General features: G+C 40.6%; 1 protein-coding gene across 12 annotated transcripts in view; it reads left to right on the forward strand.

Moving 5' to 3' along the window:
* The window catches only part of Cadps2 (calcium dependent secretion activator 2), a 542,247-nt gene extending 530,421 nt beyond the window's left edge, over nucleotides 1-11,826 (forward strand). For all 12 annotated transcript variants that reach the window (XM_036180978.1, XM_036180981.1, XM_036180972.1 and 9 more), the window contains 2 exons: nucleotides 4,676-4,780; nucleotides 10,947-11,826. In XM_036180978.1, the coding sequence (XP_036036871.1) occupies nucleotides 4,676-4,780; nucleotides 10,947-11,120 (279 nt within the window). In that variant the 3' untranslated portion in view covers nucleotides 11,121-11,826. The remainder of the gene's footprint in view (nucleotides 1-4,675; nucleotides 4,781-10,946) is intronic.
* The last annotated feature ends 7,502 nt before the right edge of the window (nucleotides 11,827-19,328 follow it).

A 19,328-nucleotide genomic window follows, 5' to 3' on the forward strand; every position in this document is an offset into this window, starting at 1 on the left:
CTAGAGCTACTAAGAAGTCCTAGAGGGTGGCTTGTAGTTCTCACTCATACCAAAGCCTTCAATGTTTTAGGATTTTTGTTTGTGCTTTAATTCAATTGAGCTATTGGATTTCACATTTCCTAAAATGAGATTTTCTGGGTTTTATTCCTTTCAACGGTGATTCTTTCAACAATTATTCCACCACACTGCAGTGCCCTGGAAAGCGTTGGCCCTTCAGCTTTTCTTCCCTCCTCCTTCCTTCCTTTCATCTTTCCATGCTTCCTCCTTCTTTCCTTCCTTTCTGTTTTTGTTTTTTTCTTTAACCTATTGAGACAAGCACAACTGGAGAAGGATGGAAACATACCAAGTAGTTGTGCCAATTCATAATCAATAAAAATCTAAACAGTTGAGCAGAAAACACATCCCAGATCTGTGCCGCGGCAAAGCATCTATTTTTCCTTTGCAGCTACCATCATCAGAAGCTGCATTCTGCCAGAAATCATCTGCTTGAAGCAGCCTCCATATATGAACCCTATGGGGTCTTGTGACTCAGATTTAGGAATATCAACCACAGAGGGTCTAAAGGCATTGTGCATTAGTATGTATTGAGACCTCGTTCCAGGTGGCAAGCAGCTGGACTTTCGAAAAATAAAACTTCCAAAATAAACGTGGAGTGCTTGTACCCAGGCGATAAGTGTTATGCTTAATGGAATCATCCTCCAAATGTTATAAATGAGGCAAAAGGGGGAGTTGTGCATATTTAATATATTTGTTTTGTATCTCCTCTAGTCAACAGAATAATGACATTCCTTAACTACTTCTCTTTAACTTGCATGAAGAAAGCACGGTATGTTGCTAAATCTCTTTTCACCAGCTCTGCGGAGAAACAACTTTAATCCTTGTTAGAAAATTGCCGAGTCTGAGGCTGACAAAGAGCTCATGCTTGTTCTATTGTTAGTGCTCCGGGGCCCCAAGAGCAGAGCCCTTTACAGCTGCGTGGATCCTGCCCGGCTCAGCTGCACTATTTAGGAGCAGAGGTTTGTCAATTTCTATTGACAATGGAGAGAGATTTTCAGGGCCTGTAGCAGCGCTGACACAGTTGGGGATCAATGCCAGCCATTCAGACTGCACCCTCTTTCATTGCTTTGGTTTGTTAATTCAAGACTAAAGGTCCACGGAGGGGGTTCAGGGTGTTTAAGAAAGCTGATGAACTGCGAGCGTTTATGGCCCTGGTGTGGCAATTTCCATAGTCAGTGGCAACTCCTGGCACTGAGGGAGCTGTGCCCTTGTTGACCCTCTTGTTATTAAAAATGCACAAGTGCTGCGCTTCTCAATATTTCCACACTCTTTCATTGTCGATACCACCTTCTGCGCCCTTCAGCTTGTTGCTTGCTCTAAAGATCTTCTTAGATTGGGTTTGAAAACTTCACCTTAAACACTAGATTAGACTGATGTTCTGTTTTCCGTGCTCCTGTTGATTTGTTGAACCTTCCCAGGGCCGGAAAGCAAGTAGCAGCTTGATGGGGAGACGGGCTGCTAATATGATTTACCAGTCTACAGTCATGCACAATAAGTGTGAATAAATACAAAGGTCTCACAGAGTCAGCCCTAGCCTTTCCTTTTCTTTTCTTTTTGCTTTAAAAGAGGTATCTCAAGAAAATGACGTGAGTGATGCCTGCCCTTACAGGAGTTGAATGAACCACAAAAGGAAAAAAGGAGCTTTTTCTTTTTTCTTTCTTTTTTTTTCTTTCTTTTTTTTTTCTTTCTTTTTGGTAAAAGTGGTAGGCTGCTACGATGGATTGCTGTAGAGAAAAATAAATTGTAAAATATACAGTTGCTGCTTTATTCCTGAGTAGACCCAAGCAAGGAATAAAATGCAAACGCCATTTCCTGGGCTTCTTGTAAGCCCCTGAAGGGAAATCAAACAGTCACATAAGTAACTTTATAAAATTAACTTGCCCAACATGAAAAAGACATTTCCTAACATCCTCCTGACTTCGCTACATATTCACCCTCTCAAGTTTTTCCCCACTTTTGTCTCGTGCAAAGGCTTGCTTGGGTTTGACTTGGTGGGGCAAATGAAGCGTACCCAATTTTGACTCCTGTCAAGATGAAAAAGGGGGGAGGGGCAACTACTGTGTTTTTACACCTTGGAAAAGATGTATTAACTCCAGCATCAGAAGTATCAAACTGCAAGAAGTTTCTGTTTGGCGGCTTCGTTGGGGTGAGCTGAGGGGTCCAGTTTCATCCCAGGCCGGAAAGCTGCAGTGGAGCTGTCATTAGCCTGCTCTTGGTGGAGGCTAGGCTGAGCCCTGAGCTCTAAGCCACTGCCTTCCCTAATCAGTTCCTCAACTTAGCCACAATTATTCTCTAGACTGCTTTGACTTAAATCAAAACTGCACATTCTGAACTGATAGGATAATGTTTCTTAGGTGTCTTTCCTTTTAGATCAAGATATTTGCCTTCAAAGTGAGAGGACAAGGAAGTACCTTAAACACCCTGAAGTGTGGGCCTGTTTGTCTCCATGTCTGTGGTTACATTTAGATTACTTTATTCTCAAGTTCATTGTCTCTTAATTGATAATTTGGGTGTTATGGTAGAAATGTTAGGTTAATAATGTCTGTGTTCTGTTAAATATCCTTTTCACCCTACCATTAGCATAAGTATCTTTTGTACAAGATGGGAGATTGAGTTAAAGTAATTTGAAATGAGGATTCTTAAAAACATAAAGGTATATGCTGAGTGGTTTTTACAGGAGTACTTCATTTCTCTCAGATTTGTACAACTCATCATGTACCTGCATAGTCTAATGTATTAACTGCTGCTTTGTACAAGCCTTTATACAATGGATATTTTCTCTCTTCCAACAGGAAAGAGAAATTTTCTATCTCATACAAAGAAACTAGAATATTTAAAAGTCCAATCCATTTTGACAGCATTTTAGGTTTCAAGTAATCTGTTCAGTGTGGTGGTGTAGGACTAAGTCTTAGTGCTTCGTGCTAACTCAACATTGCCAGTCACACCCAAGTGTTCAGCTACGTTAAAATAGAAGCAACTAAGGCTAAGTAATGTGAAATAAGTGAATGCAAAATTAATGTCAGAAATAAAAAGTAGTATATATCCATAGAAGATTTTTGGGATGTCACATACCAGTTGAAGTGCTCCATCTACTAGCACTGGGTTTTATAAGAATTTATGAGTGTAGGTAGTTAAATTTTATAAAATTTTTAAAATATATTTTGATATGTGCTAAACAGTAAACAAAATGTTCATTGGTAAAGATAACTCTTAAAGGCTAGCCTATGCTGAAATATAAGACTTGGAATTCAGGAACTGTTTGGTCATGTTTAGTAAAGCAGTTCATTTTAACTTGCTTGGCATATTTTATACATGCATCTTCAATCAAGTAACAAGTTAATAGAAGTAAAGGAAGTGTGGGACTAACTCAGTTTTTACTTGCACTTAAACTATGATTTCCTGCTCTGTTGTCAATGAATCCAAGTCTGAATGAATTTTAGACTTGCAGAACTGAGGATTTCTTAGAAGTTAAATTTTACTGTGTTATTGGATGGAGAAAAAATATTTAAGATTTTTTTAAAATCTGTGTTTGGATACCTACAAACAGGTCCATATGTGGTGTGCCGTGATGTTTATGTATCCAAGCAGCACAGAGAAAACTCCTTCAAAGCAACTCCTTTCACTGTATAAATGGCATCTAGCTGTAGCTATTTCTGTTCCCTCACTCAGTGGCAGTATTCTTACACCATTACCAACACCCAGCTCTATCACATAATCACCAAGTCCCTTGAAAGGTCACAATTAATATCAGATACCTTTTTTGAAAATGGGAGACCAGAAAATTCTTTTTATGATTTTTTTTCTGATCATTGTACATTATTTTGTACAGAAGCAGGAAATTGCCTCCAAAGAATTTCAATTTTTCCCTCAATAGAGTTGTAATAAATGGAAAAAGTATGAAGCCTCCAAAAATACTTGCTAAGCGATGCAGATCTTTTCCTTTCATAATCTGGGTGATGACATATGCTTTGTGATTCTTCCAGCATACAAGAATTCCATCTCAACAAGGCTCCTTCCTGTGATCTGATTAAATTTTGATTTAAGTACTGTTAAAACATCTTGGCAATTGCTTCATAACTGATTTGTACAAAAGCATCATCAGGGTTTACCATTTAGTAAGCTGTGGATCCTTTTGCTATGGTTCAAAATGTTATTTCTAGGCATTGACATCATGACTTATGTTCTAATACTCCTACTGTCTGAATTTTTCCTGGTGTGTGTGTGTGTGTGTGTGTGTGTGTGTGTGTGGTGTGTTCTCCCTGCAGCTTGGTCATCCATTCAGTCCCATACTATGTATTTAGTGCCCATTGTAACTTACAAATTGCAAAGCAGTCCACTAGGCTGCAAAGTGCAAAAGCACAGTTTTCTGTGACTATGTTACAGCTAAACACTGTAATGCTAATTCATGTAAAGAACAGCCTGGGTCAGCTCAGCAGATTTGCCAGCATAACATACAATTCTGTTAACAGGAAATTATAGCATTATTGACTTCAAGTGCTGATCTGTGGTCATTCCGGAGTGCTTCATTACCCTCTCATTACTGAATCTATTAAATGAATACTGCAGCGGTGGTTTTCTTTTTTGCCCTCCTCCCCTCTACCCCCATCCTTCTTTTCAGCAATGGTACAGCAATTCCATGAAAGTCATTTGTGTGTGGCTGGCTGACAGACTAGACCTCCAGCTTCATATTTACCAACTGAAGACGCTCATCAAGATTGTGAAGGTAAATGGAAAGCATTGAAATGTGAATTGCCCACCAATTACACCACAAGCAGTAAAGAATAGTGGTAAGATACCATCCCACCAAAAGAGGGGCGGGGGAAGGGGAAGGTTGCTGTAACCGAGTGGTGGATGTAAGTACTCATAGTGTAAGACAATGTACATGAATTGTGTGTACTTGAGTGTGGTCGGTCCACAGTGATTTTACATTCATTGGCATAAAAATTAAGTGCATTCCTCATGTTTATTAGGGTCATGTATTAATCAGGAGGGCTTTTGAGTTGTACTTTCCAATGAAATGAGGAGAATGTGTGATTTCACCATTCCCTGTTAGGACATTACACACTGTCACTGCCTGGCTTCTTTAGGAAGTCTGCCTCTCCTTTTATGTAAAAGATGGCCATTTTGAGTGTTAGAGGTTATCCAGACCTGTTAACACAGGTCTCACATGCATTCAATAGAACACTGAACTTTTGCCTATAGGTACTTATTGGTGAAATTATTAAGGCCACTCCACATAGTTAAAAGGGAGGTTTATTTTGTGGGGTAACTTACAAGTGAAGGGATAGGTAACAGGGTCTGGGAAAGGTGTAGCACAGTCCAGCAGTGTTCTCTGGAGAACTCTGCTCAGTCTACCTCCAGTGTCCAGGGTCCAGGAACCAAGAAAGCTTACCCATCTGGATCTCGGGTCTTCAGGGTCCTCTCTCGGCCCCGCCTTATAGGCGTGACAGTTACCTAAGCCTCAGTGGGGGTTGGAACTTCCAGATCAAAGCTGGAATGGCTACCCACTACAGGTACTAGCCTATATATATTCTTTTTAATGAGTGGGAGCTTTAAATAATATATCTATTCAATATAATTTTTCACTTCGTAAATTTCAGTAGAAACCAGAATTTGCTTTAAGATTAACTTCTTAAAATCAAAGCATCATTTTGATATTATAGCTGAAAACAAAGTGAGAATCAAGAGTTCCATGCAGAAGACCTATACTTCCATTTTGGTGTCTGTGTATACGTACACATACTACACGTGTATATAATATGTCATGTATATATGGTTGCTCACACAGTGTTTCTCAGTGTGTCATTTTGATCTAAAATGGTATGTGTCAGAACTACAGGTCTTTTGGTAACAGCCTAAACCCTTGGAATCAGGAACTAATGATAAGACCCAGTGATCCACAGATAAACATGCCTCCAGAAGACTCTAATTACATGCTGAAATTTGCAAAGTACCACTAAGATACATCTTTAAAAGAAATTTCCATCCACATTAAAAAGTTTACCATTGAAGGCTAGAGAGATGGCTTAGTGGTTAAGAGCACTGGCTGTTCTTCCAGAGGTCCCGAGTTCAATTCCCAGCAACCACATGGTGTCTCACAACCATCTTTAATGAGATCTGGTGCCCTTTCTGGCCTGCAGGCATACATGCAGACAGAACACTATATACATAATAAATAAAATAAATCTAAAAAAAAAATTACCATCATTCTCTTGGTTCCGACAGTGTAATTCAAATACAAATTATTCTGCACTACAGACACACAAGTTACCACAAGTCAGAACCACAACTGAATTCTGTCCCAAAATCAGATTTGGGCAGTCTGCCTCACGAGTGGAAACCGAACTATGCTCTAATAATAGTCATGATTATCAGTGATCAATAACAAGTAAAATTATTGCCACCCATGACATTTTGATACTCCAGCCACATATTTCATTTAACAAACAAAATAATCTCAATTCCTCTTAGCAGGTATTCTTTCCTTTACAAAGAGCTGCAGACACACTGTTGTGTCCAGATGTGGCTTTCTTCACCATCATTTCTCCCTTGTTTTTATAAATGTAACTTGGACAGCTTTTGATTGGTTTGTTTTGCATAAAAGGCAATCCGAATACTGTGTTTACCTTCCATATGCATAGATCTGTTGATGTCACAGTGTCTCCTGTCATTTAAATGAGGCCAGCCAGCTGGCTATCTTCCCCAGCAGCCATGCTTCAAGCTTCTGTCTATCAGGTTCAGGATGTCAGAAGTCATATATCCTCCCAACCATCAGTTGGTAGATAGCTAATCTCTTTGTTTGGGGAATTAAAATGTTCACTTTTTTACTTGCTCATCATTTGTTTCTTCAAAGTTATTTCTTTCTTATATTAATACATCTTAATAGGTAAAGAGCATGCACCATTTTTTCGTCTTATTAAGATGTGGTTGACAAAAAATTGTCTGTGAACAAAATATACAACATAAGGATAGTTAATAACATATACATAAAATATACTGAGAATGCATCTTCCATTCTTATCAGTGAATACTTTAACAGGAAAGAACAGTTAACACCATTTAAGTAGTACAGCAGCATTTTCATTGTGCTCTAATCCAATGTTATCTTAAGATAACTTCATTTATGGCTATAAATAGTGAAAACTAATGAGTGAAATTAAGTTTCATAAATGTTCAACTTTATTTTATTTTTACTTTTTTTCTGTGCTGGAGATTGAATCTAGGGCCTCATTCATGCTAGGCAAGCACTCTATAACTGAGTTCATTTTTTGCATTTATTTTGACTAAGTTGCTTAGGATGACCTCAGACTGACTCTGTCACCCAGGAAGATCTTGAGCACCTAGGGATCATCCTGTCTCAGCTTCCCAAATACCAGGGATGACAGATCAGTGCCACCAGCCCTAGTTCATATTTAGCTCTCCACAAGCTCAGACAAAGCTTTTCTGGCTTATAAATTTAACCAGGTCATAGGAATCTACTTAATAATTAAAGTTAGTATTTTCACAGTGAAGAGCAAGGTGAAGTAATAATTTAGTATTCTAACCATTCTCCTATTTTGAATATAAATGAACGTAAACCACTTTCTTACATGGATTCATCAGTTCCTTGGAACTGATTTTAGTTTTGTTCGTAATAGTGATTTTGCTTATACTAATCATTTTTCAGTGCGTTTCTAAAAAGGACTAGACAACATGCATGTAGAAGTGTGAAGGTTGCTAAGAGGCCCTTCTCTCTAGATGATTTGGATCTGGCCTGTGTGTGACAGCAGATCCCTGCATCCTAACCAGGATCCACTCAACTTGACTAGACTCCGGCTCTCTTCTTACTATTCACAGGCATTGCCATTGTTCTAGGCCCAGGAAGATCTGAAAATGAGAGTCAGCTGTGTCCTCTTACACAATTGGTTCATTTGATTAAAAAAAAAAATCCCAGTAAGACTGACATAAAAACACTGAAGTCTGAAATTATGTGTTAAGATTTAACATCAGAATGATTTCTTTGAGAAGGGGAAATAAAGTCTACAAGTAATCGAAATGGCTGTTGATTTAGGCAGTTCTCCCTAATGGCCATAAAACATTTTAAAGCAATTAATAGAAATCAGCTGCTTGCTGTGCTAGGGGAAAGGAAGCAGGCAGCAGCCTGTGGCAGGCCCTTGTCTTAGGAGGAGCCAACAGGGCCAGGGTGGAAGCCTGAGAATGTCCAAGTGTTGGCAGCATTTTATGAATGAGAGTTTGCAGGATCTGCACTGCAACTCACCTCCTGGTTGTTACTTTTTAACAGAATAAGGAAGTGGTCTTTACCATATTGAAATTAGAAAGCCTTTGGAACTTCAAATCCATAATTTAAGTCTTTCAGGGCAAACTTACTAATACTTAAACTAAGTCTAAAGGAAAGGATTCCAATAAAACCAGAAGAGCAAACTCAGAAACTTAGTAAACAATTGTCTATGGCACAATACAGTATGAATAGTGTGTTGTGTGCTTAATGTAATTTTAATCCAATTAAAAAGACAACAATAGACTTTAACATAAATGTTTGTGGTAATAATACCCTATGTATTAGTTACCACACTTTCTAGGCAAAATTCATACTTCAGAGTTACTTCTCCTGTTTTAAATATGAAGTATGACTGAGTATCATAAAGCTATACCACCTTAGTGGTGTTTATGAATCAGAAGTCGGTTTATGACTGCATCATAGTAAGTTTATTCCACCTTGAGAATATGAAGGTGGGAGATTATATGTCTTAAAGGAAGCTATTGAAATAAATTTCAATAATTTTAACTTAAAAGTAGAACTACATTTGATCTGAATCTAAATCATACTAGCTGTGTAGACATTGACCCCTGATGCCATATGGTGGTTCTCAGGCTTCAACTAAATTTTAGACATTGGTGTGGGTTGTTTTGTTTTGTTTTGTTTTTTGTTTTGTTTTGTCTTCTTGAGACAAGATTTCTCTGTGTAACAGTTCTAGCTGTCCTAGAACTCACTCTGTAGACCAGGCTGGCCTCGAATTCGCAGAGATTCACCTGCCTCTGCCTCTGCCTCCTGAGTACTGGGATTAAAAGCCTGCGCCACCACTGCCTGGCTGGCGTGGGTTTTGTTTTTGTTTTTTGTTTTGTTTTGTTTTAACATGAATTTATTTCCATCGAGTGATCAGATCAGAAAGGTTACACTGCCCTCCACCCTTACCATTTACATATCACTTCTGAAACTAGATGAGACCATGGGCACAAGTCAGGGAAAGAGGGCAGGAGGGTAAACTGAGGCAGCGCCGGAGCTTCCACCACCTTGTACTACTCCTGCTTTTCTGAGAAAGCTGTGAGAAGTGACCACATATGTCAAATGAGGAGATAAATGTGCACTTTCTGAGCCATGTGACACGCGCCTCAGTGCACATGCTTGGGTGCTCTGGGGTCTTCTGAAGGTTCTGATAGAAGTGTTGTGACTGTGTATGCTGTAACCAAGCTTCTCTTCATTGTATTTTCCATCTACTGGGGTTATGATACTGGGCAATGAGATACAATATCCCTTCTGATTTGACTTTCTCTCTTCTTTTAATTATTAAAAACAAAAACAAAAACAAAAACCTGGGGGTTGGGGATTTAGCTCAGTGGTAGAGCGCTTGTCTAGCAAGCAAAAGGCCCTGGGTTCGGTCCTCAGCTCTGGAAAAAAAACAAAAACAAAAACAAAACTGGCTGCCAGAAATCACTTAAAACAGTGAGTGGCATACAGATACCAGATGACACTTGGGTAATCCATTGAAGTCTGCCTTCTGGTTCCAAATCTAGCAAGCAGCAGAATTATAAAAGATGATTATCATTAAAAATGTGTTTCAAAATTCCTCCATAGAATGGGGTATCTTTATGAGTTCTTGGTTTCTCCATTTAAATAACTAGGCTTCCTTCTCCCACTTTTAAAATCAATACTACTGCTACTATTGTTAATATGACAGTCTTGTAGAGACATGGGAAAGGTGTGAAAATAATCACACTTTAGACATAAGGGAAAAGCTTTATAGGTTATGCATTTTAAATCCCACAGGAAAAAAAAAATTGAAGCACTGTACATTGGCCAGTAATTGGTTCTGTATGTAAAGGTACTTGCTCTCAAGCCTGACAACCTGATCTAAACCCCAAGATCCACACAGTAGAAGGAAAACAAACTCCAACTAGTTTTCCTGATACCCACACACACGCACACAAACATAAACACACACATATGAAACAAAAAATGTAATTTTAATTTTTAAAAAATTCACATAGGAAGAAATGATAATATTGAATTCTGTTTTACATGCAGTCAATAAATCACTGTTCTAACATGTAATATAATGGCTTATTATTTTGCCAAAAATGTAAATGTTCATTTTTATTTTCTTAACTATGGAAACTTTTCTCCAAAATCATGGTACTTACTGTTCTAAGAGCATTTTAAAGAAAAAAGGTAAAAACCATACAGGCAAAGTATATTTTTCTTTATTAAAGGAAAGACTCCCCTATTGAAAATGTAAGATGTCCTTCCTACTAAAAATGCACATAAACATATTATGTTATGTTTGTTACAGACTATTCGGTACACAACTCTGTATAATTAGTAATGTTTGGAGAAAGGGAATTAATTTGTCATCTGGTAGTCACAACATTTTGATCTATCCATAAGGACTGTAGCTTAGGTAGCACTATCCAAAGTCATTCATCCCTTTTTCTCCCCAGAAATGCACTAGCAAGATGATTGACATGAGCAGCCACAGTTGGAATCCATTAGTGGATTTTCCCCATATTTCTAAAAGGCCATTGGAGTATACAAACATATGTCTGCACATATAAGCATATATGTCTATGCACACATCTAACTAATCAAAGCAAATACTCTGTTCTTCTTTTAGAAAACCTATAGGGATTTCCGATTGCAAGGTGTGTTGGAAGGAACGCTGAACAGTAAGACATATGATACTCTGCACAGACGTTTAACTGTGGAAGAGGCCACAGCCTCTGTTTCAGAAGGAGGAGGACTTCAGGGCATTACAATGAAGGACAGTGACGAAGAAGAAGAAGGCTGATAGCACACAGTTCCACAAAAGGACTGAAGGCCTTGGCATTGTTCTGTGCACCTTGTCCTTGTAATTGTACTTACTGTCTTGACCAAATAAAAATGCTCAGATTTCTTTAGAAAATGAACTCGGAGAAAAAGAGAGAAATGCCAAGTATTTTTTGAAAGAAAACCATATTCATGTGTATAGCTTGGCCTAAAATGGGCTCTGCTCATGACTAGGACATGAACTTCTTTGGTCTTTTAATTTTGTTTTTGTTCTTTGTTGTTGTTAGTATATTTGACTTTCCTTTTTAATAGTCCTATCAAAATCACATCCTGTGTGTCATATGAGATACGCGTCTCCTATGAAACATCATTAGGAAAAGCCATCTCTGGTCACAGCATCAGTTCTGTTGTGCTTCTGTTAAAATGGTGTGCTTCCAGGTTAGACTTCGTGTACAGTGTTTGTTCTGTACTTCCCTTGCCAGTGTTGTGGTGTGTATGAAGCTTTAGCCTTGGTTTTCATAACTCTGAATTTGTCTGCAGATGTAATCCTGGACTTCAGAGAGGGCCATGCCCGAACATAGACTAGACTGTCCCCAGGCTTACGTCCTGTTCCCTTCTGAACATTTTTTTCATGAGTAAGACATTGCTAGGTGTGCTTCCATCAACACACTGTACTCTATTTCTGAGTGTGAAAGCTTGCAGGCAATAAAAAAATCCATCCGGTCATAGCAACTTCTGTGTTCATTAAACTTAAATAGATTAAATGCAGTAAGATATTTGCAGTATTTCAGACATCCAACTATCTGGCTCTGTGTTTTTTGTTTTATTCTGTGATGTTTTATTTTCAATCAAATAAGCAAGAGTTATGGACATTGTGCTCTGTACCTGGTAGGCCTACAATCTGATAAAAAGAATTATTTTGAGAACACACATTCACAGCAAGGAAAATGTTAAGTACCTACTCAAATACTGTGTATTAACAGTAATAACCACCAATAACTAGCAATATTAGTAATGATATTAATGTTAATCAGCAATTGGCATGACTGGTAGTAATCCCCCCAATGTTTTCTTGATAGGATTTTAGAGGATTATAGTGTTTTGATTTGTAATTTCCCTGTCTTTATTTTGGGGTTTTCCCTAATGTATGGTGGCATACTATGCTCCTGCATTCACTCAGAAGTTTTGTTGGACATAGGATTTTGGTGTGTTGTCCAGACTGGTCTGGAAGTCTGAGGCTCCCATAGCCCTCCTCCCTCCACCTCCTAAGTAGCTGTAGGCATAAACCAACCCCACTTAGTTACACTGACAAATTTCTGCAGTGTCAAAATGAAAGTACTACTGGATTTATGGACACTTATGTGATAAAATATCAGGAATGCCTTGAACTTCTGAACTTGTTTCTCCTGTCATGTCACAGAAATGGTGACCAGGGTGATCATACTGGTCCACAAAAATCTGCTTTATCCACAATTATTACACAGCAATATTTGGGCCTGACGTTTAGGTCCTGAAAGTAAGATGATGTGATAAATGTGAAAGATGACAATTTCCTCCATTTTCCCTGATGAAAGAGTAAGGAAGGGCTGACTGTTTTTGAAAGCAGTTTGTCCACAGATACTTCCGCTCTTTTTCTCCACCATCAGTACCCTTTGCCTTAAGTATCCTGTCATGTGACCCTTAACTCCTTGTGACCTCTAACCCAATGGCACTGTCTCAACATGAAATTGCTCTCTACCTGGAAGCATGCTTGTACATAGGATATTGAACCCTCACTGAATGCATCCTAACAGCATACCATACTGCTGATCTGCTGCAGAACACCCCCCACACACACACCTTTTCCAGTGAAATTTCCATGGTCTTGATAGTGTTGGTGTCAGCGTTAATTGATTCTAGTTGTTCTAAAACGCCCTACCAGGTGACCCTTGTCCTCTCAATTCTACCAGAACTCTTTAAAACAGTAACTGTTTGCTCAAAGAACAGGGCTAGTTGTCAGGACTCACACACAACGGGGAAAGGGCATTAGGGCAGAAATGATCAGTTTCAGCCTTGCCTGTGACACTTGCCCACAGCACCTCAACCTTGGGGTTTCTGCAGAGGGTGACCCTTTCTGCTCCTTTCTAAATGCCTCATTTCCTCCTTCCCATTTCACCCACAACTAGACAACACCAAACCAAGTTATGGAACTGCTCTAAATTCTACAAGGTCCACTCACACTGACCTTTGAACCACAAAATGCTGCGTGAAACGTATTTTTAAAAAGTGATCGAAAAGAAGAGAAAATTGCTTTGATGGCCTTTGCCCAGAATTTCTCTTTAGCCTAATGAAAAATTTCTTGAAATGACTTAATTGGTCACTGATGGAATCCTTGTGTTGGACACCCAAGCAGATATTAAAGCAAGATCAGTTTTAGATGGTATTATTCTCTTTAAAGTACTTTTAGGAGGGAAAACAAAGTTTAAAAACCTAACAAGTCTTGCAAATCTTTCGATGTGGGATTCACTCCTCATGAATGTATTTAGGGAAAAGCAGAATGCTGCACTGGGCAGTTGGCTGAGTTTCAAGTGAGGTCAATCAGAGAGAGGTTATGAACTCATCTGCAAAGAACGGTCGTTCAAACATTTATTGAGTAAAGATCATAATGACGTCCTTTCCAACAAGAAACAGTGCCTGTACACAGCCCACAGTAAACCTCCGTGCGCCACCAACTGTGGGTTGTCCGTGCATTCACGTATTTTTTCACTTGAATTCCCTTTAGCAGGGGCTCATTGTGCCTGGATCAGGAGAAGAGATTTCCTGCTAGTTTCCTAATGCCCGTGCAAAGGGGTTTGGGGGCCCTCCATTTACGCCCCTCCTGGGTCACAGCCTGGCCTGAAACAGTCCTCCCTCTCCCTCTCCCGCTATGACCCACGGTAGCAGGGTCCACCGCTTCTTCCAGATTCCTAGCGTGGCGGGGAATCATTTACCTCTTGTCTTTTACCTCCCAAAAGGGGCACTCGGGGATGCTTTCGGGGAAACTCCAGGCTGCTGCAGTGACTGCAGAGTACACTGGGAAGTCCGGGCCCCAGCCTTCCTTGCCCCATGGCCCAGAATCTGGAGAAGGTGCCTCATTGAGGCACTGATCTCTATCAGAAGAGGACTTCAGTCACCTTTATTTCATATTCTCAACACAGAAAATGAAAATTTGTCAGTCTTGGTCCCTGAAGAAAGGTGACAGATCTGTGATCTTGGGAGACGCTCCCTAGCTCATTCAGTGCAGCCCAGCAGGTCACAGCCTCAAAACGCTGGCTCCAAACCCTGCACACACACACACACACACACACACACACACACACACACACACACACGCCCCCCAACCTTAGAGGAAGGCAGGTTTCCCCGCCCGAAATCAAGTTACTTCTAGGCTACCACACTGTTAACTGAAAATGGAATGTGGTTCTGCTTTAAACGAATTCTCCCAGTATTGAAGGGAGCAGAGACCAAATCCACACAGGCTAGCTGGGGTTCAAGCGTGGTGTTCACAAGTCACAAGAGCCTGTCAATAATAGACTTTACAGTACTTGGTGGCTTTCAGGGAGAGTGTTCAGGTACATCTGGAGTCCATGAAGGAAGGTGCATGCTTGTGGTCCCAGCTACTTAGAAAGCTATATCTTGTGGAGTAGGAGCTAGCCCAGCCCTGGCTACTTAGCAAAACCCTGTCTCTAAACAGAAACTGAAAAAGTGCTGAGGTATGAATGTGTATCTCAGCATATCATTATCTTAGTGTGTGTGGAGCCCTGGGTTCAGTCTTTTGTAAGGTAGAGGGAGGTTCCATCTGTCCATCCTTGTGTCCTCCACCCCCATCCCCAGACAGGGTCTCACTATGCAGCTTTGACTGTCCTCCAACTTACTCTGTAGACCAGACTAGTCTTGAGCTCACAGAAATCCACCTGCCTCTGCCTTCCAAGTGCTGGGGATAAGGGTTTACTAATTTAAAGGGCCATGGAAAAGCACATCTGGCCGCAACATAGCCCCCTGCAAAAAGCCCAATTTACAGTCAGAAAAATCAGTCTGAATTTGAGTTTGGTGGACAACACCTTTTCCTCATATCTAAGCCCCATAGCCTTGAACAAGTTTCGGGCACTTAATAAGGAAGATTATTCTAAGGATTAGAATCATGTTATAAAGTTCTGGTTGTTATTAACTATTTCTTGGTAGAGTGATGGATTATAAAAAATGATGGGAATCCAGCGTGGACCAGCAGGCACCACCAGTTTCACAAGTCATTTTGCCTGAGGCTGGCACTGGTTCTTTTTGGCTCTCACTCAGCTCTGAACCTCCAACCCCACACCTGGGATGTTTGTGAACTGGCTAAGATTGTCCAGTTCCAGCTTTGTAAAGGGGACGGTGGGGGTGGGGGATGGGATGCCCATCATCTGAAAGGCCAGCACTGCCACAGCAGCCCCTGAAGCTGAGGCTGTAGAGGGAGGCAACTGAAGACACTCTGGGTCTATGTGGGAATGGCAGTGTTCTGGGAATCTGAAGTGGGGAGAGGGATAAGCCAATCAGTCAATCAGTGCCACACTGTACACTGCAAATCCCAGGCGTGAGGCCAATGTAGTTAAGTTCAAGGGAGTGTCAGGAGGCAAATGGGGGGGGGGTGTCATTAATGTTTTTTAAATGTAAGGGGCTGTTCTGAATCCTAGAACAAAATTGTCTCACAAGCAACCACTTGCAAATTGAGAAGTAACAGGAGAGAGAGGGAAGGGGAGAGAGAGAGAGAGAGAGAGAGAGAGAGAGAGAGAGAGAGAGAGAGAGAGATCCTCTGCAGTGTTCGCCCACAACATATACACTGTGGACCCAGGCATAGTGAAGACATAGAAGCATTAGAAGAACCATAGGTAGTGTCAGATAAGCCAGCATCTAGCCCCAATGGGTTGATGAACAAAACATTTCTAGGATTTAGGAAAATTCAAACATCATTGAGGCCCAGTGCAGGGCAGAGGGTACACCCTCTGAGAATCCTTTGCCCTGGTGAGGTGAGGCTGGGACATAAACTCTGGGTGGCCCTGCAGAAGCATCTGCTGCATACTCATCAAAGGGAAAAACAAGTTTGGGACAGGGCTGTTTAACTGTGGACTGCTCACCTCAGCCATTCCTTTTTAAAGAAACCAACCTGTGACTTTCTCAGTCGCAGAAGTGGGGACTGAATACCATGATGTTTTCAGCCTCCCTATACCTTACAACTTTACAATGAAGGGTCTTTGTATTTGTGTATTTATTTGTAACTGGGGAATAATATCAACAACAACAACAACAAAAAAAAACTTTTAGACTTGTCTCCAATTTCTGTCCACATTGTATGCTCCTAGATGGTGATTCTCACTTCCAAGAGGAAGTGGAGAGTTATTTCTACTGAATGGTTGATCTCAAACACCCTCAGACACAGCAGTTACTCCTCTCAAAGTGCAGCCTGCCTTATGTTTGTTTACGGAGTCTTAAACAGATGCCACCGCTCTGTTCCTGTGTAAACATTAAAAGAGATCCAGCATGCTATTTATCATTTAGTCACATGGAATGGGGTGTATCTTTTAGCACTAGCCCCTCCACCACTTGTCCCACAAGTGACTCTTGGGTGTGACAGAAAGAAACGTTGTTACAATTCTTAAATTTATTCTTCTTTTGTAGTGGCATTAGACAATGCTAACTGTGTCTTTGCAGAAGAGTGTGGCAGGGAGGAAGGAAAAGTTTTATTGAAGAGCGTCACCCAGCAAAAAGATAAAACCCAGTGGGAATGTATCTCAAAAGGTGGAAAGGGAAACAGGGAGTGGCCAGGTGAGAGTCCTGAGAGAGCAGAGCTTTCGTTAGCTCCTCCTGGCTGGAGCTGCCAGTTATTTTTCGAGCTGCTCCAAAGTTACTGTGGAAGAAGTTCATTCATTGTCATTCATTCAGACACTATAGTTTGTTGTTGTTGCCTTGTAGGATTATAAGGTGTGTTCTTTCACACAAGAGAATGAATATTCTGTGGAAAGCTGATTGACTTTAGCAATGTGTAATTGCTTCATAAGAAGTGAAATGTGCTGTGACCAAACTGGCATCTTTTTCAAGAGGCTTTTGTGGGAGTTCATTCCGAGTCTACAGAAGAGTGTACTCTGGGACTACAGAGCTGGATGTGGGAGAGGAGCCCCTGCCCCCAGGACAAGAAAAGTCCTGGAGGTGGTGAAAAGGAATTTATAACTGCAAACCTGCATTTGTTCTCAACATTCATTTCCACATAGTCGGCCTAAAATCTACCATTGAGAGGAGGGGTCATTTTAAAAGTCATTTGTCTGAACAATTTAGAAAAGTTTCTAACTTTTTAAACAGTGGTGATAGCTTTTCATACATAAAGTCATCGTAGTTTAAGGTCTCTTCAATCTTGGTATCTTTCAGAGATGAAAGGACCTTCTAATGTAGTCCCATTTTACAGGGGAAAAAAATTCAAAGTAAAGGAAAACCATTAATCTCCATTCTGAACCAGTTCACTGTGTTCTGTGTGGCCTTACCAATTGATAGCACTTAGCTTAGGACTCCAAAGAGGTTGGGGGGTGGTCCCAAATGTTCAGGACAAATTAGTGTTGTGGATATTTGTGAAGAACATTCTTAAAAGGAAATGTTACTTTTGTCTTCCCTGAATAGTGGAAGAGTCTAAGCTTCTAAGAGGAGAAAAACAGAGTCTGTTTGCTAAATAGATGCCTATAATGCGGAAGGGGAGAAAAAGGTAGCTTTTCAAATACAAGTCCCAGTCCTACAATTGTAACCAAAATTTTGGAAATTAAAATGACTGACAACTCTACTTGGATTAAATGCTAGAGAATGATGCCAATTCTGCAGATGGATCTTTCAGAGAAAAGCATCACAGGAAAGTACAGGAGACAGGAGACAGGGGAGGGAGAAGGAAACCATCCCCATTTCCAGGCTCCCGTGGTCCAATCTCCCACATCTAAATAGAGAGAGGGAGACTCAACACTTCACCCAAGGCTGTGGCCTTATGCTTTCCAAGGGACCATGCAGCCCAGACACAGTTGGAAGGCATAGGGCAGTGCCTTCTTGGCTGAAACACAGGGATACTGGGGTCCCACCATGCCTGGTTCAGCTTTTCCTTTTAGGTATTGTATGGGGAACCATTAAGAAGGTGCTACAATGGGGCTCTGTAATTTAAGTTCCCAATGGCAACTAAGTCAAATGGAGAACAGAGAGAGAGAGAGAGAGAGAGAGAGAGAGAGAGAGAGAGAGAGAGAGAGTTCTGCAGCTCCCATGTGTTTTGTAGCTGCTCTGGTCACTGTTTCTCTATCCTGTATTAAACTTAAGTCTTTTTTGGCAGTGGGTTCTCTTGGTAGGAGGTGAGTCTTCACTTACTTGAGGAAATGATAAATTGGAACTTTCCATTCATATTAAAGGCTAACTACATTGCTTAAAATAAAACATCAGCCATATAAAATGACACTGGGTCCCTAGGAATGAAAAGACTCCAATTATTACTGCGCTTGCTGCCTTTTGTATGAAACAAATGCTCTTAATTGAAGGAAGGAGGGAGAGGGGAGTCTTTTGTAGCTGAGAAATCTAGACCAACACTATAAAAGCTATCTTCTCTTCCTCTTCTCTCTCTTTTTTTCCTCTCCTTCAGCAGTGGTGTGAAAGTTCAGATACTCTACGTTGTGAGTAAAGAGTTCCAAGAAGCAATAACGTGCCAACACTGGGAACACGTCCAGGTCCGCGGTGCGAAGATAAAATATGTGCCATTGAATTATTATTTTTGTCCTTTAGGTTTACATCTACGCCCTTGTATTATGTAAATTTCTGAGAAGCTGTGAATCACAGGGTTAGGTAGACACCCCTACACACACACACACACACACACACACATTCGCCTCCTTCACTAGCAACAGGAGCCAGCTCATTCAGCCTTTGAATGATTCACACAGACTTGCCCGGTTCTTCCAGGTTTCTACTCTGCAGGCCACTTCCTTTCCACTCTTGACCCACACAGCCTTCGGAAGCCACAGGCTGCTACCCGAAAGGCCTTTCCTGACGTCAAGCCACCAGCCCTTGGTGGTCACCTAGGGCCAAAAGAGAGTTGCTGAAAGTTCTAGGTGTTTCCAAGACACTGGTCCTCTGGGAGCCGAGTGGCCAGAATTAACCAGAGGGAGTTAAGGGAAATGTCTAGAAAAACGATGAAAAACTTCTAAATCATTTCATACTAAAAAGG

Source organism: Onychomys torridus, chromosome 3, assembly GCF_903995425.1.
Source record: "Onychomys torridus chromosome 3, mOncTor1.1, whole genome shotgun sequence".
NCBI classification, from domain to species: Eukaryota; Metazoa; Chordata; class Mammalia; order Rodentia; family Cricetidae; genus Onychomys; species Onychomys torridus.